The 22,147-nt window shown below is 45.7% G+C and overlaps 1 protein-coding gene across 15 annotated transcripts in view; it reads left to right on the top strand.

Annotated features, from left to right (window-relative positions):
• The window catches only part of tjp1a (tight junction protein 1a), a 161,409-nt gene that overhangs the window by 112,263 nt on the left and 26,999 nt on the right, over positions 1-22,147 (top strand). For 10 of the 15 annotated variants that reach the window (XM_052462138.1, XM_052462135.1, XM_052462142.1 and 7 more), the window contains 10 exons: positions 5,019-5,075; positions 7,879-8,003; positions 8,183-8,285; positions 8,476-8,800; positions 9,123-9,229; positions 9,989-10,157; positions 10,429-10,570; positions 15,153-15,289; positions 20,914-21,019; positions 21,161-21,311. In XM_052462138.1, the coding sequence (XP_052318098.1) occupies positions 5,019-5,075; positions 7,879-8,003; positions 8,183-8,285; positions 8,476-8,800; positions 9,123-9,229; positions 9,989-10,157; positions 10,429-10,570; positions 15,153-15,289; positions 20,914-21,019; positions 21,161-21,311 (1,422 nt within the window). The remainder of the gene's footprint in view (positions 1-5,018; positions 5,076-7,878; positions 8,004-8,182; positions 8,286-8,475; positions 8,801-9,122; positions 9,230-9,988; positions 10,158-10,428; positions 10,571-15,152; positions 15,290-20,913; positions 21,020-21,160; positions 21,312-22,147) is intronic. The other 5 variants (XM_052462136.1, XM_052462141.1, XM_052462150.1 and 2 more) reach the window with 1 other exon arrangement.

Consider the following 22,147-nt stretch of genomic DNA (forward strand, 5'->3'; position numbering starts at 1 on the left):
TAAGTGTTTTCAATATGATTAGTTATGTTTCCAAGGAGCTCTCTTTCTCCGTCCAGGGTATTTTCTCTCCAAGCTGAAATTATTCCTTGCAAACAGGAAGGGAACTCAACTTCCTGTGGGCTAATCCTGCTATTGGTAGCTTCCTGTTCCATATAATCATGGCCACACAGACACACTGACCTAATGCTCCATAAGGATTTTACTTCACATTAAAGTCAACCATGTTTGTGTTTAGATTTATCCTTCCTATATGAACTATACACTCTTAGAAAAAAGGTTCCAAAAGGGTTCTCCCGCAGGAGCCCTTTTTGAAAGGGTTCTACCTGGAACCCAAAAGGGTTCTTTAAAGTGTTTCTCCTATGGGGACAGCTGAAGGAGAGCATGAAGACTACTAGCTATAACAAATAATGATACAAAAACCTGACCAAACACCAAAGCAGCTGTTGACAGTACAGGGGCACTATGTTGGCAGTGACACACCCATGTTTTTGATTCCATAAAGGGATGATGACTAATAGTGGACTGTGACATGTAATCAAGGAACGCAGAGATCAGAAACTTCCCCCTCGCTCCCTGTGTTTCCTGTTTGCTCATCACCTGGTCTCCTCACGTTTGGTTTCTCTTGCTCTAGTTAGACACCTGACACTGAAAAAAGTTATTAGGCTACTGTTTGTGAATTTCCCTCGTATGCTTGCATGGGCCTATAAATGAGAAATGAGCTGTCTAGCTAAATCTGGAACTATTATACCTCAGTATTGTCTGAGTCATTATTATTGCCTATTGTCCCTTTTGAAATGAAAGAATACAAATGAATAGTGCTCATGAAAAGGGAGAGCCAGCTAGCTACCAACTCGAACTGTTAGTTCCCCACTTCGTTGTATTTACAGCGGAAGGAGGAAGTGACCATAGAATGACTAAAACGGGCCTCCCCGTTCAAGTCAGTGTTCTGTAATTCTATTTCTATGGAGGTGACCTGTCCCATGCTTCCTCATGCATTTTTGTCCTACTGATTATCCTGCATGATTCCAGATTCTCTGAGTGAAAACCACGTCTGTAATCATCATGGATAACAGAAGTTATTTATAGCAGCTTGACTTCCTTCCAGCATGAGGGAGTAATGAGGAGAGAACACAAGAGCACAGTCATCATTTAATGAGTGAGGTAGCTAACCTTCTCATCCACATCTAACACTCTCAATTGCTAATCACACACGCACACAGACAGGGCACCAACGCTAGACAGAGAATCAGGACGAGGGAGTTTGTTATATACCTAAACACTACAACACATAGCATGAAAGAGTCCCAGTCCTCCTGCTGAAAGCTGTCTGCTACAGGTTATATCTGGGCTGTCAGTAGTATGGCCTGCACTGCTGTCTCTGGGAGGGCTCAGTAACACAAAGAGCCCCTTTAACCACAGATCAAGGCCCAGGCTGTACACTGGGCTGTCCACACCTGCCTACTCTTTGTTTCTCAACAGGGCCGCTCTGGCCATGGCTCAAGTCTGACTAAATGTGAATCATGGTATAAATATACCAAACATCCCCCTCGTAATATCAAGGCACTCATTGTTTTATGTAACTCTACTGTGACTTTGAGATGAGATAATCACCATTTTGGGGGTATTTGTTCCTGTCATATTTGTTCTGGAACATCAGATGTTGTTTAGCTAGTCATTTGCTTTGGCCCTATGCTACAAGGCTTAATATTCCTGTAACAGTTTCCATCAGATAGTATTGTTAGCATTTTCTACATGAGTCAAATGGGTGAATGCAAGGCTGTGCTTTCCTGGCTGAAACAATATTCACTCCCAGTGTTCTCCTACTGTTCATGGGTGTCTCGGAGGTGTCCCGGTCAGGGATTTGGCCATCTGCATTTATTTTCAACAGGAATGCTAATGTTCGGTGGTATTGTTCTCTGTATCCAATGTGTAGTACTAATGCATATCATAGCAACAAGTTCCACTGGCCTTTTCTATAGTGTCCCTGCAGATGGCCTCTTTAGGATTGTTCCCAGCAGTAGAACACAGCAGCAATAGCATGTCTTTTTATGGCTGGAACAGCCAAGCGTAATGTCCTCAGATTGGGACCTGATTTCTGCAGTGTTCTCTCTGTACCAGACCCTGTTCTACACTCTACTCACACTTCACAACAAGCTGTTTAATCAGTGCTCCAGATTATGGTGCATCATTTAAAAAGATAATCCCATCAGAGGAGAAGACGAGAGCAGAGTTTAGCCGCACTGGGGTAAACAGTCCTCTCCTCCTGACTCACTAACCACCCTTCTCTGACCCAGAGGCCTACCGTTAACCGTTATGCCCTGCGCCCTCATGACCGGTACTGCCAGTCACACCCTACCGATACGATAACGCCCTTCCCAGTCAGACACGTCCCACTCCTAAGGCCACTCTGAGTCACCACAGCAGTGAAAGGAAAAACCACGTGAGTGGAAGAGGGAGGAAAACAATGGGCGTTGGAGGATATTCTTCAGCGCGTGTGTGTGTCTGCACTGTCTACTAACATCTGGGCCCACAGCTGGAAGGGGGTGTGTGAGGGGGGGATGGTTAGGGTAAGTGCAGTGAATTATAAGCCTTCTTCATTGTCTCAGGCTCCTGTATTTAGGGAGAGATCAGGCATATATTGTTAATGCTGTGCGTTGATACTCTGCTGGGCGTAGTTTGCTTGTGTATGGGATAGAGACAAATCTCTTTAAAATGTGATCTGGCCACAGTTTTAATTGAATGTATCCAGTTACTGGCCACACAGAGTATGTATGTCAGTTACAGCCTTGCTCCCTTCCTGTCCCCTTATAGCTTCAAATAAAATCGAATACAATTTTATTTGCCACATACACATGGTTAGCAGATGTTAATGCGAGTGTAGCGAAATGCTGGTGATGCATAGTTTCCTAGGAACGTGAAGTGAGGCAGCCATCTCTGTCGGCGCCGGAAATTGTTGTGTCGTGTTCATCCTAAGACGAGGCCCCCTTGTCACGTGGTCCACAAACGGCATAGCATGGGCCCCCACTGTCTGTTTTGCAGTGTACTGTTGGCAAAATGTATGACCTCCAGCCGTACAAACACTTGACAGGAATGTGTGGTAAGGGGGCGGCTTTGGCTAAATGGGTCAGCGCCTCCCCCCCTCAGATAATTGTGGACTGAATGTGGGAGTCTCAGGGGCAGACAAAGGGAGGGAGGTGCAGCACAAACCCTGCCTGCCTGCCTGCACCAATTATGGACATGAATAACATCCACATTGAGCTGCCATGAAAATCAGGGTCAAGGGGTTAACTGTGTGTTCATTACAGAGATATGGGGAGTTCAAGAGAACACTTATAAACCCACACCCTGGCAAAACGACCGTACTGTACATACCCATACCCTGGCAAAACGACCGTACTGTACATACCCACAACCTGACAACTCTAGCCCTTCTCCCTTCCCACACTCTGACAACCATAGCCCTTCTCCTACCGACACTCTGACAACACTCAAACTGAGTCAAACAGGATTTCTGAGGGAAAATGAATGCTGCTGGTCATATTATTCCTGTAACTTCTTAGTCATATAATATTCCCAGTCTGGCCATTCCAGACATGTTCGTATGAAAGAAGGCTATGCTGTGTCACTTATTGTGAACTCCATGGCTGTCTCCACCCTGCTTCTCAGCTCTCCCAAACCAACATCTCCATTTCTGGGCCCGGCACCAAATACCCAGGACTCTTTGCGCTGTCTTCACCAGGTCCACTCAGCATTAGCCAGACAAAACATAAACTGTCTAGAGGAGACCGCAGTAGTCCTGATTACTGTGATGATGGGGATGAAGAGGAGGTTGGTCATAATGTTGTTAGGTGTTTGCTTGCTTTTCTTTTTCTTCTCCAGCGCAGGTCTTCTGCATTAGAGCAGCTGTATCATTACAGCTAAATGCCAGGATACCAGAAGGGCTTGTTGTTCATCAGTCAGACTTGTAAAAGTGGATTTGTGGGTGCAGAGCTGTGATTTTTAAAGCTGCCGGCCAAAGCGCAGTAACGGGTGGAGCAGTACTGTGGGGAGGACAGGACAGAGGACAGTGTTAGACCCAGAGAGGGAGGGAGCTGCCTGCTTATGTGATGAATTCACCACCACTGTCTGTCTGGTCGCTGGTGTTTCCTTTTGTGTTACTGTTAGTTTAATCCACACTGGCAGGCAGCACTGAGGTCCAGGTAGACCTTTCTCACCTAGGATGAACCTCAAAACAAACTGAAGATTGTCCATCTTTTTATAGCAAACACAACTTTTCTTGCACTGCAAACCAGATTGAATCTGTGCGGGCTGTCTACTCTGTGCAACACACGTCTATAATGTTTGCAGATTACACTTCACATTGGTACTCACAAAAGTGTAAGCAATTCCAGGGTCTGTCTCACCCCCAGTGATGCAGTAACACGGACATGGCGAAGCTGGTGTGTGTGTGTGTGTGTGTGTGTGTGTGTGTGTGTGTGTGTGTGTGTGTGTGTGTGTGTGTGTGTGTGTGTGTGTGTGTGTGTGTGTGTGTGTGTGTGTGTGTGTGTGTGTGTGTGTGTGTGGGAACACTGCAGTGGTGAACATCCCAGTGGTCTGTGGTGCAGTCAGTCAGTGTTTGGGGTATAATGGTCCTCAGGCTCTCTCTCCTCTCTCTGTCAGTCCGCTGGGTACCCAGTAAAGAGCATTGCCCTCCAGGCAGCCTCCGCCTCCACTCCTCTCAGCATGAAACCCAGACCATCACAAGTGCTCTGCAAACGGAGGGAGCACATGATAGGCTTTTAAAACCATGACGTATCCAGCCACCCAGAGACACTCTGAGGTCTACCACAAGTTCAATCTCTCTGTCAACCTTTAGAAGAAAATCCTTTCCTTCTGAGTATCGTTTTTTTACGCTGCATACATTACCTCCCGTTGACTTTTACCCTGGTTCAGAATGCTCATTATCACAGTGTTAACCGCTTACCCTCATTACCCTAATGATAGTGACATTTCTCTCCCTCTCTCTCTCCCTGTCTTAGAGCGCAGCGATGGAGGAAACTGTAATATGGGAACAGCACACAGTGACCCTTCACAGAGTAAGTGTTTTACCTTTCTCCCTTACTCTCTCTCCATTCCTATGTAGCCCTCTCCATCCCTACATCATCATCCCTCTCTCTGTGCCGGGAAGGCCAGCTGCAGGATCAGGAAGTGTGCTGATGAAACACACAATGGGCCCAGCATACAGATGTCAGGAAGCTGCGGTGAGGAAGAGAGCTATATAGCGTCCTCTTCCTGTGTGTTTCTCTTCTCTTCCTGTTGGCAGCCATCCCCATGACACTCCAGGATCACAGGGAATACTGTATGTTGTGTAGACTACACATGAACTGGTCTATGTGAGTACCTATGGCTGGGAATTGCCAGTGACCTCACGGTATATTATCGCGATACTTTGGTACCGATACAATATGTATTGCAATTCTCACGATTCTATATGTATTGCGAGTCGATACTGTGATTTTATTGCAATTCGATGTTCTGAACATATTGCTTACCATATGTCTGCTGCAGAGGGTCGAGAAAGCCATGAGAAAACAAGTGATCAATCATGGAAATAAAAGTGTGCAAAAATAACTAAACTAAATAAAATACTATTCCAATTATTGTCAAAAAGATGTGATATGCGGTCAAAAATAATATCCTGATATGTAACTGTAGCAATGTTCTTCCTGCCCATCACTACTAGTACCCTATATAAATATTTGTCTTTTTTTAAATCCATGGATTTCATAATTTTCTTATTCAAATTAGAGTTCACTGACACTTGCCAATACTTTTTTTTTGTCTGGGTCTCAACTTACTGTTGAGAGTTAGAATAGTAAAATACACAAGGTGCAGTTTCTAAATGTGGTTGTGCATCAGCAGTTTTTCTCTTGTGATGTCAGTCACTGTGGTTGATGATCGTTTCATGTCCTCCATCACTTGAATTAAAGAAATTATGAATAACCAGACTCTGACGATGATTTACTGTTGATGAGAAGCACATTTATTTATTGATAATCATGTGGGTTAGAGATGTCCTCTTGATTGTTGCTGGTCATCTGTAAAAGGTGAGAAACGGTGTGTTAAGAGTGAGTTGGGAGCGCCGGCCGTTAGTTCTGCGGAAAACTCTTGTTGTGCTGCATCTCCCGATTTTAATATAGGCTGTTTCTGGTCATACATTAAGTGATCAAAAGTACAATGTGATATTGTTTACTAATTAAAATGTGAAGGTAGATTGTCAGAAATGTGTGAGATTACCTTGTATTTCCTCATTTATTGAAGAGGGTTCTGTTCATTTTCTGTTCAGAGAATTGACAGGCAGGTGGGGTGCGTTGTTGCGCGTATCCCCAAAGTCTAGTTACTCATTAACCATGGTTTAGGACAGTTATTGAGATATGTGCTGGTATATATTCAAGTATGTTTATGATCTGAAGGATCATGAAGGACATGTAATTCATGTCTTTTGAATGTGAAATGCCTTGTTTTCATTGGTCAAATGCACTATGGGTAGGGGTATAAGAACCCTGTATTGTCATTGTTTAAGAGACAGGAGAGGGAACAGGTCGGCATGCTGCCTGTTTACAGGCATATTTGAAGCCGTGATTGTGTTAGTCACTCACACTCAGATATCAACATGGCATAAGTCATTGCAAAATGTGTACAATTGGATGAAACCTGCTTCAAAACAGACACATTTTCTCTACGTCCCATGGCAAATGTGTAGAATTGCACAAAATTAACTTTTAAAAATGTTTTTCCCGCAAGGTGAGGTGGGCCCCCCGAACCAAATCTCGCTTAAGGCCCCCTCGGGGAGGGGGGGGGGGCTGTTTTCAGGAGCGTTGGTCCCAGGAAAACACAGAATTTCTCATTTGGTCCCAGGCTGAAATAGTTTAACAACCCCTACACTAGAGCATTGGAAAGCAAAACAACTACTGTAATAAGAGTAGAATCACGACAGTGGTGAAGGCATAACTCTGGCACCACCCACTCCCTTTACAAAACCATATTATTATCCCACTTACACTGGTATAGGCCTACCACTTAAATTAGTTTACCCCATGATTGCACTGTAGTAAGCATGTTGTAAAAATGTTGGTGTTAACACCTTTCAATGACATACACTCACAGGACTAGACTAGTGAAACCTCAGGTGACGTGTAGACATTGTTGACTGGGATTATCTCATTGGCTGTCTGTAAGAGTGCAATGTTTAATAACATAACAACAACCATAGGAGTTGCCTACACAGTACTAACTGATCTGGGACCAGGCTAGAGGCATGCTGTCAATGTGTGGTTGTGTCAGCGAGCGTATCACCACCACGGTTACTATAATTGTCTCTCCTCTCGGTCTCCAGTCCTGAGTGGCGTCCTGGCCTGGCCATCTGTCAGGAGATCAGGAGTCAGGACAGAGTCAGGCTGGCTGTGATAATGGAGGCTACAGTCAGAGGTGACAGACTGACTAGAGAGGAGAGAGCCCTGAGAGCAGATCAGATCACTGTGCCAGACACCTCTCGCTCTTCTCTTCTCTCTCGCTCCCTCTCTCTCTGGAGACAACTATGGACATAACATATACTAATCCTATTGCTATATCTAGGCTACATGAAGGGATGGTTTTATAGCTTTTGACTGTGCTTAAATAAAATGACTAGAGTCTAGAGTAGCTGTGTTTATTTTCTATGTATTAAATCTGGTATACTAACTGAAGTGAGGAAGTATGTATCCTTCTACTGTGTACAGTGTTATGTTCATCAAGTGCATTCAGGCAAAACTCCCAGATGGATAAAATGAAGAAAACATGCACTGTTGTCCCAGACGTCATGTCTCCAACTTCTGTTGTGTATGTGTGTGATGTGTGCAGGCCCCAGGGTTTGGGTTCGGCATAGCCATCTCAGGGGGCCGGGACAACCCTCACTTCCAGAGTGGTGAGACTTCCATTGTCATCTCCGACGTCCTGAAGGGAGGCCCAGCAGAAGGACTCTTATCGTAAGTGCAGAAAACACTTTCAACTGAGATTTACTGTGAGCCTGATTTTTAGTTCCGGACTAGGCTTAATCTGTATCTGGGTAACCAGCCCTCTATGTTACCGCTATGGTCCTGATTTGGGAGTGGTCAATGTAGATCCTGACCGGGATTGAGCATCCTTGTTTCTCTTCTCCTTCCAGGGAAAATGACCGTGTGGTAATGGTCAACGCGGTGTCCATGGACAACGTAGAGCATGCGTACGCAGTGCAGCAGCTTCGGAAGAGTGGAAAGAATGCAAAAATAGTGAGTTGTTGTATTCCTCGGGAATGGCCAGCAGGCTAACCTTTCATGTTATGGTCCTCCATCCTCAGCAAGTACATTCCTCTTCTATGAATGCCACCCCAGGGATTTAGATACGTTTCTCACTTCATTGAGTTGATAAGAGGTCATTTGAGGTGGTTGAGAATGGTGATATGTCCTTTTCTCCCCCCAGACGATCAGAAGAAAACGGAAGGTTCAGATCCCGGTGTCCCGCCCGGGAGACAGGGAGACTATGTCCGAGCACGAGGAAGAGGACACGGATGAAGACGACGGTTGCGAGCCGCACAGCGGGCCCACCAGCGCCTATGGAGCGGCGAGCGGCGGCACGGCCAGCAGGCGGACGAACGACCGCGAGCGTGAACGCAGCAACAGCAGCCGGCGGGAACACAGTGCCTCGCGAGAGAGGAGCATCTCGCCCCGCTCTGGCCGATCCCAAGGCTCCTCTACACCGTCCCGCCCCGCCAAAGTCACCCTTGTCAAGTCCCGTAAGAATGAAGGTGGGCACCGCAATGTCCAGCTTAGGTTTTCAGAATGAATGATTTTTTTCTGGGCTAGCCAAACCCTCCCCTAACCCGGACGACGCTGGGCCAATTGTGTGCCGCCCCATGGGTCTCCCTGTCGCGGTCGGCTGCTACAGAGCCTGGACTCGAACCCAGAATCTCTAGTGGCACAGCTAGCACTGCAATGCAGTACCCTAAGCCACTGCGCCACTCGGGAGGCCCGGTTTTCTTTCCTTTGCATTGTCAGTTTGACCCTACAGTTTAAGGTGTGGTATTGCACAGTACTTTGCTAATATTGTTTTGTTGTTGTTGTTTAAAGTAGAGTATGGTCTGCGTTTGGCCAGCCACATCTTTGTGAAGGACATCTCCCCAGAGAGCCTAGCAGCACGGGACGGAAACATCCAGGAGGGAGACGTGGTGCTGAAGGTGAGAACCAGAGACATGATTGGGCTGGTCGTTATAGACGATTACCTGGAGTGGGAATGCCACCGGTTCAAATGCAGTGACGGGCACTCAAAGAAACGGGGACTGAGCTGAGATTCAGAGCAGATATATACTAAGCATACCACTTCACATGAGGCAATATTTTGGGCCTGTTTCACTATGACTTCTAGCCACACTGTTTATATGATCCCTCTGAGAGAGATGCCTGTAATGGGAGTTCAAAGTTCATTAGTATGCTACTCAGTCCTCAAGCAGGGCCATGCATTCCATCACTCGCTTTTGTTCCTGACTAGTCAGTCGCTGATGGGAAACATTTACCTCATCACAAGAAGGTACACCCTGGACTCTGACTGTTTTAGTCCACTTCACTGTGTTCAAAAGAGAGTCCTTGTATCGAACTCAAGTCTTCCAAATGTAGTAACTATGAAAGTGTGTACAAGAAAGAGGGATAACATGTGGTTGTGAGACTTTAGCCTTCCATTATAAACATTTTAAACAAGGGAGTGGTGATTTCATTTTTATGCTATAAAATATGATGTGTTCAGTCTCTCACTGCAAGTGACCATACGTAAAGCACTGTGCATGTGGAACATTTGCTAAAATCATACATTATTAAACGTCATTATAGGTCTTGTACTGTATGGCTTTGGTGTATGTGTGCTGTTGCACGAGTCCAAAGTTAAACTGTACAATGATGAGAATGAAACCTTCCTTAAACACTTTTTTTTTTTTTTTTTTCAGATTAACGGCACAGTGACCGAGAACCTGTCGCTAATAGATGCTAAGAAGTTGATTGAGAGGTCAAAGGGCAAGTTAAAGATGGTGGTCCAGAGAGACGACAGAGCCACGTTGCTCAACATCCCCGACATGGACGACAGCATTCCCTCCGGCAACAACTCCGACCGAGACGGTGAGATGGAGCTCTGTGCGTTCTCTACAGGACTTTAACCTCAATCAATCTCGTGTTTTAACGACCTCATATTGATTAACACCGTTTTGTTTAGCTCACAATATGGCATGATATTATGTGGGTGCAATTTCCCAGAGGTATCTGAAAAGGAAAACTTACTACTTAATCTTTTTTCCACTGATTTCTCTTCTCTCTCTTTTTTACTTTATTACTTTCTTGGTTTACTTGTCATGATTCAATCGCCATATTAAACACCACTTTGTTCTAACAGACATTTCAGAAATTCATTCACTGACCTCAGACCATTCCTCTCGATCCCATGATCGAGCACGGGGCAGTCGATCCCGCTCCCCTACCCGGTCTGAGCCCTCGGACCCCTCCCGACACTCACCACGGCAGATCAGCAATGGCAGGTAAGGAAAACACACACACATACAGTATATATATTACACAATCCTCATGGGACACACAGCTGTCATACACATCACACAGACACCCACAGCGCTGCAACTCAAGCCTCATCATGTGTCATGTTAAAGCCTGTAAATGGTTTGTTAGTGTTAATCGCCAGCACTTCTAGAGGGCTGTGTATCAATAGATAATGAAGACACAGGATGAATAGAACAGACAGATGTGCCTCTATGATCCCTGCAGTCCCATAATGACCTGCTGTAGGGGTCAGAGGTCACAGCGAGCCAGAGGAGAAGATATTGATGCTTTTCCACATCGATGTCCCATCCCCTGCACCCCTCCCTATAGCTCACCATATAGTCTCCCTATATACAGTGTCCATAATAACTCATCACAACCTAAAGGAAACCCTCACCACCAGCCTGGAATGGGCCAGAGCATCAGTCAGTACAATGTTAACTATATATTTGATAAACTGTCTAAATATTAACATGTGCTTAATTTCTTCCATTTTCCCAGTCAATTGAATGTCTTGTGTTTTCTTTCCTCTGTTGCACAATTTTCTCTTTCCATCTCTTCAGTTGGAGGCTAAAGTAAGTTTGCATGGAAAGCAGTGGAGAGATGCAGTAACCGGCTTTGACAGACATGTAGTAGTGGCGACTGGCTTGCCTGCATAGCTGCCTGTGTAGCTGACTAAATAGATAGTCGCTATACAGAGAAGTAGACCAGTAGATGAGGTGCCTTTACAGAGCAAGGCTTGACAGTTCCTCTCAGACTGACTATGTGGCGTGTTGACGCCAGAGGGGCTGGAGGGAGGGATAGAGCTGTGGAAGGAAAGGCTGCTGCTGGTTTCTGATCACACGGCCTGTCGTATCACAGCAATTAACCAGGATGGGGATGGATTGCCCAGATGGAGCTCGTGTGTGTCTCTCTCTCTCTCTCTGGCGAAAGGCTCTGAGCCCTGGAGGAGAGGCTCTGTAGAAAAGAAAGTCCTGGATTCAAAACGAAACAACACAAGTCAAGTGTTCTGCTTCCAAACTCTACCATGTCCTCTGTCGTCTCCTGGTGTGGCTATTTCTGCTGCAGAGCACATGTATGGAGGGTCAGATACCTGAAAATGCCCTGCTCGTTTCAGATTCTGCAAGTATTGGTTCTGTGTGTTCTTTTTGAATCACAGTGAACAGTCCCATTTATTTGACAGAGATCTCACACAGATTTAGCATCCCCTAGCCCCCTGTTGTACCTTGTCTTTAGCTCCCTCCTCAGTGCTGCTGTACTGTAGTGTTTAGACATCCTGATATGATGGCGTTAATGCAGATAAGCAGCTGTACCATTGATCTGAATTGGGAAAACTAACAGCCGGTTGGTTGGTACTTCGTAGCGGTACTGGTCTCTCCTCAATGCTCTGGGTCTAAACCCCAAGCTTTGTCAGCCCATATGGAATCAGATGAATGGCACAATTGTGTAATCCCTTTAAAGTCAGTTTGTCATCAGAGGCTGGAATGAATGCCTGGCTAGATAGATGCTAGATATCTGGAGGGACCAATTGTTAGTGATTTACAGCTGCCTGTTTGTCACCAAGCCACTCCAGTAACCAACTACCATAAATCAGCCCCAATGTAACTGTCAACATCACTGTGGAATAACAATTTTTGTCTCAATGCAGGAACGCAGGGACATTCTTACACAGAATACTCCCACTGTAAGTGTCACAATGTCACAAACACCCTGCCCGTAGTTGTTGAGACCATCCTAGAGTTTAGGTTAGTACTTAGATCAATAAACTGTCTTTCTGTCTCGTTTTCTTTCCAGAGTTAGTCTTTAAGTTTGGGGATATTGAATTGGTGTTACTTGTCTTTGTGTACGTACACAATGAGTAACATAATACATGTTGTATTCCTGAACCTTGTATTGATGAGCCTTGAGCACTTGGTTTGAATGTTACTCGTTTAGTTCGAAGCCATACTCTGTTTGCGCTTTATGAATGTCAGGCAAGAGGGACTAAATGGTGAGTGTCAGCAGGGATTGGCTATAACCAGACCAGTATACATGCAGGACTCATCACAGTATGTATTTGCTATGCAGGAGGCCAGGCAGGAATTTGACACACTTCCCAGAGAGATTTGCCCCAGAATCAGACGGTTCACATAGTTGAGGTATTCTCTTTAGTTAAATGTTTCTCTTGTCCCTGTGAGAATACATTCCCTAATATACCAGGTCGTCATTGTAATCAAGACTTGACTAGTTTACTTACCTGTGAAAATAAAGGTGAAATAAAAAACATATTTGTGGGAGTACCTCATTCAACTGTGAAATAGTGTTAGTTAGCCTCCTGCATTTAGTTTTGTAAGGGATTTTCCTCAAATAACAAAATATAGCTGTGCAACAGTCCCATTTTAGATGGTTGTTACGACAGTGGTCTATGGGAATTACAAAAAAGTATCCCTCTTTCCATGATGCAAAACACATTTTATCACAACAAGATTATTGGGTTGAGATGTCCATTTATACAGTGTAACCTTATATTGACACCACAGGAGGAAATAAGGAAACCGATTGCAGATTTGTGCTTTGGTTCTTGTGTACTGTTGTGTTTAGAAAAGGAGAGCAGAGAAAGAAAGGAGGGAGGGAGGCAAGGTAAAAGGACAGCACTACGTAGGAATTTCTGTTTAGTTCATGTGTTGCCTCTTAACACCATTTCACCCAGGACAGGGCAGGGAGGACATGGGAGATTTAGGACGGGGACAAGGGCTGCTGCCAGGACCGGCCAATAGGCCCGCTCTGACTGACTGACGGACGGACGGACAAATAGACAGACAGACAGGCGATTACAGCCTTGTTGAAATTCGTCCCTTGCAGCGCAGACTGCTCTGCATGTACTGCAGCCATTTTTAATATCTCTTTATTTCTACAGTCCCCAATGCACTCTGAACTACAAACACATTATCAGGAGTTTCACTGTTGAATAATTGCAATTGCAATTTGTCACTTGTAGTTTTCATTCAAAGTATGAAATAGATATGGATTATCAAAAGGTAGTCTCCATTTTTTTCAATATGAGGATGAAATTAGGTCCATGTGTTGTGAATTAATCTTAAATCTTAAGTTGTCGCTGACTCAACTCAACTAAAAAATAAGCATTTTGCGTCTAGGAAATGTGTGTGTATTTCCCCCCCCCCCCATTTGTTTCCTCACTTTTGATGGAGTGTTTTCATTTGTTCTCACAAAGACAGGAAATTGAATGTTAGGAAGGCAAGGATCCCCATTTCACTTTTCAAGCTAATAGGTTTTGGTTTGTTGCTGTTTGAGTCTGATTTTGTCTTTGGGAAGTGAGTGCATATTATCCTGTTAAAGTCCTGTGTGAGGGAGGGCGAGTGAGTGCATGTTGCCCTGTGTGAGGGAGAGTGCGTGAGTGCATATTATCCTGTTAAAGTCCTGTGTGAGGGAAGGAGAGTGAGTGCATGTTGTCCTGTTAAAGTCCTGTGTGATGGAAGGAGAGTGAGTGCATGTTGTCCTGTTAAAGTCCTGTGTGAGGGAGGGAGAGTGAGTGCATGTTGTCCTGTGTGAGGGAGAGTGCGTGAGTGCATGTTATCCTGTTAAAGTCCTGTGTGAGGGAGAGTGTTGGGTGTAAGATGGTGGCACAGCCCAGCTGTAGTGTAGCTTACCGCTACATTCCTCCTGTGTAAAAAGCTGCTGGATGCTGGCAGGAGTCCTGTGCCAGCTTCGGGGTCATGTGACCAGGCTGGAATTCGAACCCATTGTTCTAAGAAGCAGCCGAATAGAGCTGCAGAGACGGAGCACGGCATTTGCACATCTGAATCTGAACGCTCAGTGCCTGGCTGTGGTGAGCTGGAGCTGGGACTGGCTCTGGCAGGTATACAGTACTGCTGCTGTGGTTTGGTTAAAAGGTTGAGAAGGGAAATGGAATGAATCATTTGTAATGCACACAGCTCTCAATCAAAACATTTTTAGAAAAATGTCTGCTTCGGTATGACTGAGTAGTGTTTCTGGTCTCTGTGTGGTTGTCAGTGATACTGTAGGGTTGAGAGGATTCTGTAGACCACATAGCTGAAAGCACCTGGAGTCTGCTCTGCTGCTGATGCAGTCGATGCAGAGGTGAAACCGAGGCCAGCAGAGACTAGGTCGGACCCTATAAACTTGTAGTTCAAATAGTTTGAGTCGAAGACGGCCGTCCTCCTTTTTAACTCCTTACTGTTTTGGCCGTTCTTTACTGTTCCTAGTGCCTTATCACTCATTCCACGCTGTGATGTCAGTAACACGACGCTCTCATAACAACACACACAGATCACACACTCCGTCACTGTGGCTGCGTCCCTGGGATAAAACAACAGGACCTTCTCCAAGCAGCCTGTGTAGGAAGCTCTCTGTGGAGAGGGTGCAGAGGTCGTGTGACATTGTTTTGTCTCCTATACTTAAAATAAATAAATAATTAGACTCGGGGTTCATCCATCCACCTTTCTATTCTCTCTTCATAATTGCTACCATTCTTCATCTCACATGGTAGGCCTACAAAGGAAATAATGAACAAACCCAAAATAAATAATCAACTGTTTCTTTTTCTAGCCACAGAAGTCGAGATGAGGAGAGGATTTCCAAGCCCGGGGTGATGTCGACTCCTGTTAAAGGTTCCCAGGAGGCCCTAATCCAGGCCATCAGCGACCAGCCACTGGCCAGAGAGGACACACTGCCCCCACTGCCAGGTCAGTCAGGGCCCCTGCTGCCTCCACAGCTGCCTCCACCTGTCTAACTGCCTGAACCAAAACAGGCCTTGACACTCCTCTGTACTGTGCCTATCCCTTTCTGCTTCTCCCTCTCCTCCGCCCTAGATTGGAATGCACTCTGTACTCCTTGTCCCACATATCAGAAAAGCCCAGTCCATAGTACTCTAGACTAGAGTACTATGGGCCTTCCCCACACAGTCTTTCTTAAAGTATGGGTCATCATGAACATGTTAATGGTGGGTCGTGACATGTCAGAGTAAAATAATATATCTATCTATATATGTGTTTATGTATTTATTTATTTTGGCTAGGAACTCAGCCTTGGTCTCAACTTACTGTTGAGAGTTAGAATAGTATAATTCACAAGATGCAATTTCGAAATATGATTGTGCATCAGCAATTTTTCTCTTATAATGTCAATCACTGACATTAGCCATGTCAGATAAAAAAGTATTGCTAAGTTAGTATAGCCAGCTATCTACAGTAAACTTGTAGTAATCAGGAACCAGAGGAGGCTGCTGGGAGGAGCTATAGGAGGACAGGCTCATTGTAATGGCTGGAATGGAATAGATGGAACAGTATCAAACACATGGGAACCACATGTTTGACGCCATTCCAGACATTACAATGAGTCAGTCCTCCTGTTGTTCCTCCCACCAGCCTCCACTGTCATAAACGAATATCGACCAGGTGCCCTGACCTCCAGGGGGCCCCCATTGATTTTGTTCGTCACTCTCATTCAAATATCATATTAGCATGGCATAAGTCATGGCAAAATATAGAGAATTGCATGAAATTAGCTTTAAACCGGCAAAGAATTCTCTACACCCCATGGCAACAATGTGTAGAATTGCAGGAAATTCTATTTAAAACTTCAATTTTTCTCTCCACCGTGAAGAGGGGGGCCACTAAAATACACAACATGGTATGTGGGCACCTGCTCATCGAACATCTCATTTCAAAATCATGGGAGTTAATATGGAGTTGGTCCCTTTAATACTATAACAACCTTCACTCTTCTGGGAAGGCTTTCCACTAGATGTTGGATCATTGCTGTGGGGACTTACTTCCATTCAGCCACAACAGCATTTGTGAGGTCGGGCACTGATGTTGGGCGATTAGGCCTGGGTCGCAGTCGGCATTCCAATTCATCCCAAATGTGTTCGGTGGGGTTAAGGTTAAAGCTCTGTGCAGGCCAATCAAGTTCTTCCACACCGATCTCAACAAATAATTTCTGTATGGACCTCACTTTGTGCACGGGGGCATTGTCATGCTGAAACAGGAAGGGGCCTTCCCCACACTGTTGGCACAAATTTGGAAGCACAGAACCGTGTAGAATATCATTGTATGCTGTAGCGTTAAGGTTTCCCTTCACTGGAACTATGGGACCTACCACGAACCATGAAAAACAGCCCCAGACCATTATTCCTCCTCCACCTAACCTTAGTTGGCACTATGTTTTGGGGCAGGTAGCGTTCTCCTGGCATCCACCAAACACAGAGTCGTCCATCATACTGCCAGATGTGTGCTTCATCACTCCAAAGAACGTGTTTTCCCTGCTCCAGAGTCCAATTGCGGTGAGCTTTTCACCACTCCAGCGGACGCCTGTCATTGCGCATGGTGATCTTAGGCTTGTGTGCGGCTGCTCAGCCATGGAAACCCATTTCATGAAGCTCCCGACAAACCGTTCTTGTGCTGACGTTGCTTCCAGAGGTCGTTTGGAACTCAGTAGTGCGTGTTGCAACCGAGGACAGGCGTTTTTAACGTGCTTTTCAGCACTCGGCGGTCCAGTTCTGTGAGCTTTTGTGGCCTACCACTTCGCGGCTGAGCTGTTGTTGCTCCTAGACGTTTCCACTTCACACTAACAGCACTTAAAGGTGGCATCCTATTACGGTGCCACGTTGATAATCGCCTAGCTCTTCAGTAAGGCCATTCTACTGCCAGTGTTTGTCTATGGAGATTGCATGGCTGTGTGCTCGAATTTAAACACCTGTTAGCAACGGGTGTGGCTGAAATACCCGAATCCACTATTTGAAGGGGTGTCCACATATACTTTCGTAAGTATAGTGTATTTTGCCCGTGAGGTCGAGGGGAACTTCAAACCAAATCTCGCTTAAGGCCCCGAAAAGGGGACATGTTTTCATGAGCTTGGGTCCCAGGAAAACACTGATTTTCTCAAGAACCATGCTCTAGTGTTACATAATGTTGACCCATTCCTATCCCATAGCTACAGTGGGGCAAAAAAAAGTATTTAGTCAGCCACCAATTGTGCAAGTTCTCCCACTTAAAAAGATGAGGCCTGTAATTTTCATCATAGGTACACTTCAACTATGACAGACAAAATGAGGGAAAAAAATCCAGAAAATCACATTGTAGGATTTTTTAAAATGAATTTATTTGCAAATTATGGTGGAAAATAAGTATTTGGTCAATAATAAAAGTTTATCTCAATACTTTGTTATATACCCTTTGTTGGCAATGACAGAGGTCAAACGTTTTCTGTAAGTCTTCAAGGTTTTCACACACTGTTGCTGTTATTTTGGCCCATTCCCCCATGCAGATCTCCTCTAGAGCAGTGATGTTATGGGGCTATTGCTGGGCAACACGGACTTTCAACTCCCTCCAAATATTTTTTTATCGGGTTGAGATCTGGAGACTGGCAAGGCCACTCCAGGACCTTGAAATGCTTCTTATGAAGCCACTCCTTCGTTGCCCGGGCGGTGTGTTTGGGATCATTGTCATGCTGAAAGACCCAGCCACGTTTCATCTTCAATGCCCTTGCTGATTGAAGGAGGCTTTCACTCAAAAGCTCATGATACATGGCCCCATTCATTCTTTCCTTTACACGGATCAGTCATCCTGGTCCCTTTGCAGAAAAACAGCCCCAAAGCATGATGTTTCCACCCCCATGCTTCACAGTAGGTATGGTGTTCTTTGGATGCAACTCAGCATTCTTTGTCCTCCAAACACGACGAGTTGAGTTTTTACCAAAAGGTTATATTTTGGTTTCATCTGACCATATGACATTCTCCCAATCTTCTTCTGGATCATCCAAATGCTCTCTAGCAAACTTCAGACGGGCCTGGACATGTACTGGCTTAAGCAGGGGGACACGTCTGGCACTGTAGGATTTGAGTCCCTGTCGGCGTAGTGTGTTACTGATGGTAGGCTTTGTTACTTTGGTCCCAGCCCTCTGCAGTTCATTCACTAGGTCCCCCCGTGTGGTTCTGGGATTTTTGCTCACTGTTCTTGTGATCATTTTGACCCCACGGGGTGAGATCTTGCGTGTAGCCCCAGATCGAGTGAGGTTATCAGTGGTCTTGTATGTCTTCCATTTCCTAATAATTGCTCCCACAGTTGATTTCTTCAAACCAAGCTGCTTACATTTACATTTACATTTACATTTAAGTCATTTAGCAGACGCTCTTATCCAGAGCGACTTACAAATTGGTGCATTCACCTTATGACATCCAGTAGAACAGTCACTTTACAATAGTGCATCTAAATCTTAAAGGGGGGGGGTGAGAAGGATTACTTATCCTATCCTAGGTATTCCTTAAAGAGGTGGGGTTTCAGGTGTCTCCGGAAGGTGGTGATTGACTCCGCTGTCCTGGCGTCGTGAGGGAGTTTGTTCCACCATTGGGGGGCCAGAGCAGCGAACAGTTTTGACTGGGCTGAGCGGGAACTGTACTTCCTCAGTGGTAGGGAGGCGAGCAGGCCAGAGGTGGATGAACGCAGTGCCCTTAATTTGGGTGTAGGGCCTGATCAGAGCCTGGAGGTACTGAGGTGCCGTTCCCCTCACAGCTCCGTAGGCAAGCACCATGGTCTTGTAGCGGATGCGAGCTTCAACTGGAAGCCAGTGGAGAGAGTGGAGGAGCGGGGTGACGTGAGAGAACTTGGGAAGGTTGAACACCAGACGGGCTGCGGCGTTCTGGATGAGTTGTAGGGGTTTAATGGCACAGGCAGGGAGCCCAGCCAACAGCGAGTTGCAGTAATCCAGACGGGAGATGACAAGTGCCTGGATTAGGACCTGCGCCGCTTCCTGTGTGAGGCAGGGTCGTACTCTGCGGATGTTGTAGAGCATGAACCTACAGGAATGGGCCACCGCCTTGATGTTAGTTGAGAACGACAGGGTGTTGTCCAGGATCACGCCAAGGTTCTTAGCGCTCTGGGAGGAGGACACAATGGAGTTGTCAACCGTGATGGCGAGATCATGGAACGGGCAGTCCTTCCCGGGAGGAAGAGCAGCTCCGTCTTGCCGAGGTTCAGCTTGAGGTGGTGATCCGTCATCCACACTGATATGTCTGCCAGACATGCAGAGATGCGATTCGCCACCTGGTCATCAGAAGGGGGAAAGGAGAAGATTAATTGTGTGTCGTCTGCATAGCAATGATAGGAGAGACCATGTGAGGTTATGACAGAGCCAAGTGACTTGGTGTATAGCGAGAATAGGAGAGGGCCTAGAACAGAGCCCTGGGGGACACCAGTGGTGAGAGCGCGTGGTGAGGAGACAGATTCTCGCCACGCCACCTGGTAGGAGCGACCTGTCAGGTAGGACGCAATCCAAGCGTGGGCCGCGCCGGAGATGCCCAACTCGGAGAGGGTGGAGAGGAGGATCTGATGGTTCACAGTATCGAAGGCAGCCGATAGGTCTAGAAGGATGAGAGCAGAGGAGAGAGAGTTAGCTTTAGCGGTGCGGAGTGCCTCCGTGATACAGAGAAGAGCAGTCTCAGTTGAATGACTAGTCTTGAAACCTGACTGATTTGGATCAAGAAGGTCATTCAGAGAGATAGCGGGAGAGCTGGCCAAGGACGGCACGTTCAAGAGTTTTGGAGAGAAAAGAAAGAAGGGATACTGGTCTGTAGTTGTTGACATCGGAGGGATCGAGTGTAGGTTTTTTCAGAAGGGGTGCAACTCTCGCTCTCTTGAAGACGGAAGGGACGTAGCCAGCGGTCAGGGATGAGTTGATGAGCGAGGTGAGGTAAGGGAGAAGGTCTCCGGAAATGGTCTGGAGAAGAGAGGAGGGGATAGGGTCATCTATTGCAGATTCAGTCTTCGCAGCCTGGTGCAGGTCTACAATTTTGTTTCTGGTGTCCTTTGACAGCTCTTTGGTCTTGGCCATAGTGTAGTTTGGAGTGTGACTGTTTGAGGTTGCGGACAGGTGTCTTTTATACTGATAACAAGTTAAAACAGGTGCCATTAATACAGGTAACGAGTGGAGGACAGAGGAGCCTCTTAAAGAAGACGTTACAGGTCTGTGAGAGCCAGAAATCTTGCTTGGTTGTAGGTGACCAAATACTTATTTTCCACCATAATTTGCAAATAAATTCATTAAAAATCCTACAATGTGATTTTCTGGATTTTTCTTTTTCATTTTGTCTGTCATAGTTGAAGTGTACCTATGATGAAAAGTACAGGCCTATCACATCTTTTTAAGTGGGAGAACTTGCACAATTGGTGGCTGACTAAATACTTTTTTGCCCCACTGTATTTAACTCTAACTCAGTCATCTCTACATTCACATTCCTCTACCAGGTTAGTGTGTTACATGTGTGTGTGATCATACTATCAGTATGTGACTGAAGTGTGTGTTGATCCTGTAGAACCAAAGCCAGTGTATGCCCAGCCTGGCCAGCCTGATGTGGACCTTCCAGTCAGCCCCTCTGATGCCCCAGTGCCCAGCGCTGGTCATGATGACAGCATCCTCAGGTAATCCTCAGTCTTCCTGTTAAAGCCATTTTATTATTACCATATATGTCAGTACCATGTTATTTGTTGAAATGTAATGGCTCCCTGTAGAACAGTAGTATCTAAACGTCTGTTTGTGTATGATGCCCACTCCCCATGCAGGCCGAGTATGAAGCTGGTGAAGTTTAAGAAGGGGGAGAGTGTTGGCCTGAGGCTGGCCGGAGGGAACGACGTGGGCATCTTTGTAGCCGGAGTCCTGGAGGACAGCCCAGCTGCCAAGGAAGGTCTGGAGGAAGGAGACCAGATTCTCAGGGTAAGAAGTTTATCTCATACCTGCTTTACACATTTTATTATTATTAGCTGTTGGGTATGTTTCATCACTTTTATTGATTGTCACATTTTTGTCAACAAGGCCATTGTAAAGTTTCCTCTTTGGAAAGTGCGCAGGATATGTGGTTTGTTCTTTTCCACAGTAGATAGTGTTGAAGGGTATGTTCTGTTCTGTACTAGCTGGAGAACGTCTGCTGTCGTTCTGGAAACGTTCTCATCGCTGCCCACGCTTAGTTGGAAACACTTTGTTAAACTATGTGACCCACTAGCCGATGGATCAACAATGACCTCTACTGTGTGGTCACTGGTCATAGTGATGTGAGATAGAAAATGGTAATTACGGTGAATCAGTCTGAGGTCAACGCCTGGCTCTTCTCCTCTCTGTCTTTCCTTTGTTTACTCTGAACCACACAATAGAGGTTGTTGTTCTCAGGCCCTGTCTGAAGTATTGTTAATGGAAGTCCTCTCTGATATCAGAGTTGGATTCATTTAATCATGTTTATCACTAGCCACACATTTTAACGAAACACACCATGCTTTGTGTTCCTCCCACACCACAGTATGGGTCAAGGTGGTATGTGGGGAGGGCTAACTCCTCCTCTTTGCTAGCCTCCTTCCCTGCTGTACAAACACATCTCTAGGCTCTGTGCTATTCCCTATGAGTGGGCTTCCAGGAATGTGTCCCAAATGGCACCCTATTCACTATATATTGCACTACTTTTGACCTCTTCACTATGTAGGGAAAAGTAGTGCACTATAGTTAATAGGGTGCTGTTTCAGACACAAACCAGGATGTTGTTTTCCACCCCTGGGCAGGGA

Source organism: Oncorhynchus keta, chromosome 14 (assembly GCF_023373465.1).
Source record: "Oncorhynchus keta strain PuntledgeMale-10-30-2019 chromosome 14, Oket_V2, whole genome shotgun sequence".
In the NCBI taxonomy this organism is placed as follows: domain Eukaryota; kingdom Metazoa; phylum Chordata; class Actinopteri; order Salmoniformes; family Salmonidae; genus Oncorhynchus; species Oncorhynchus keta.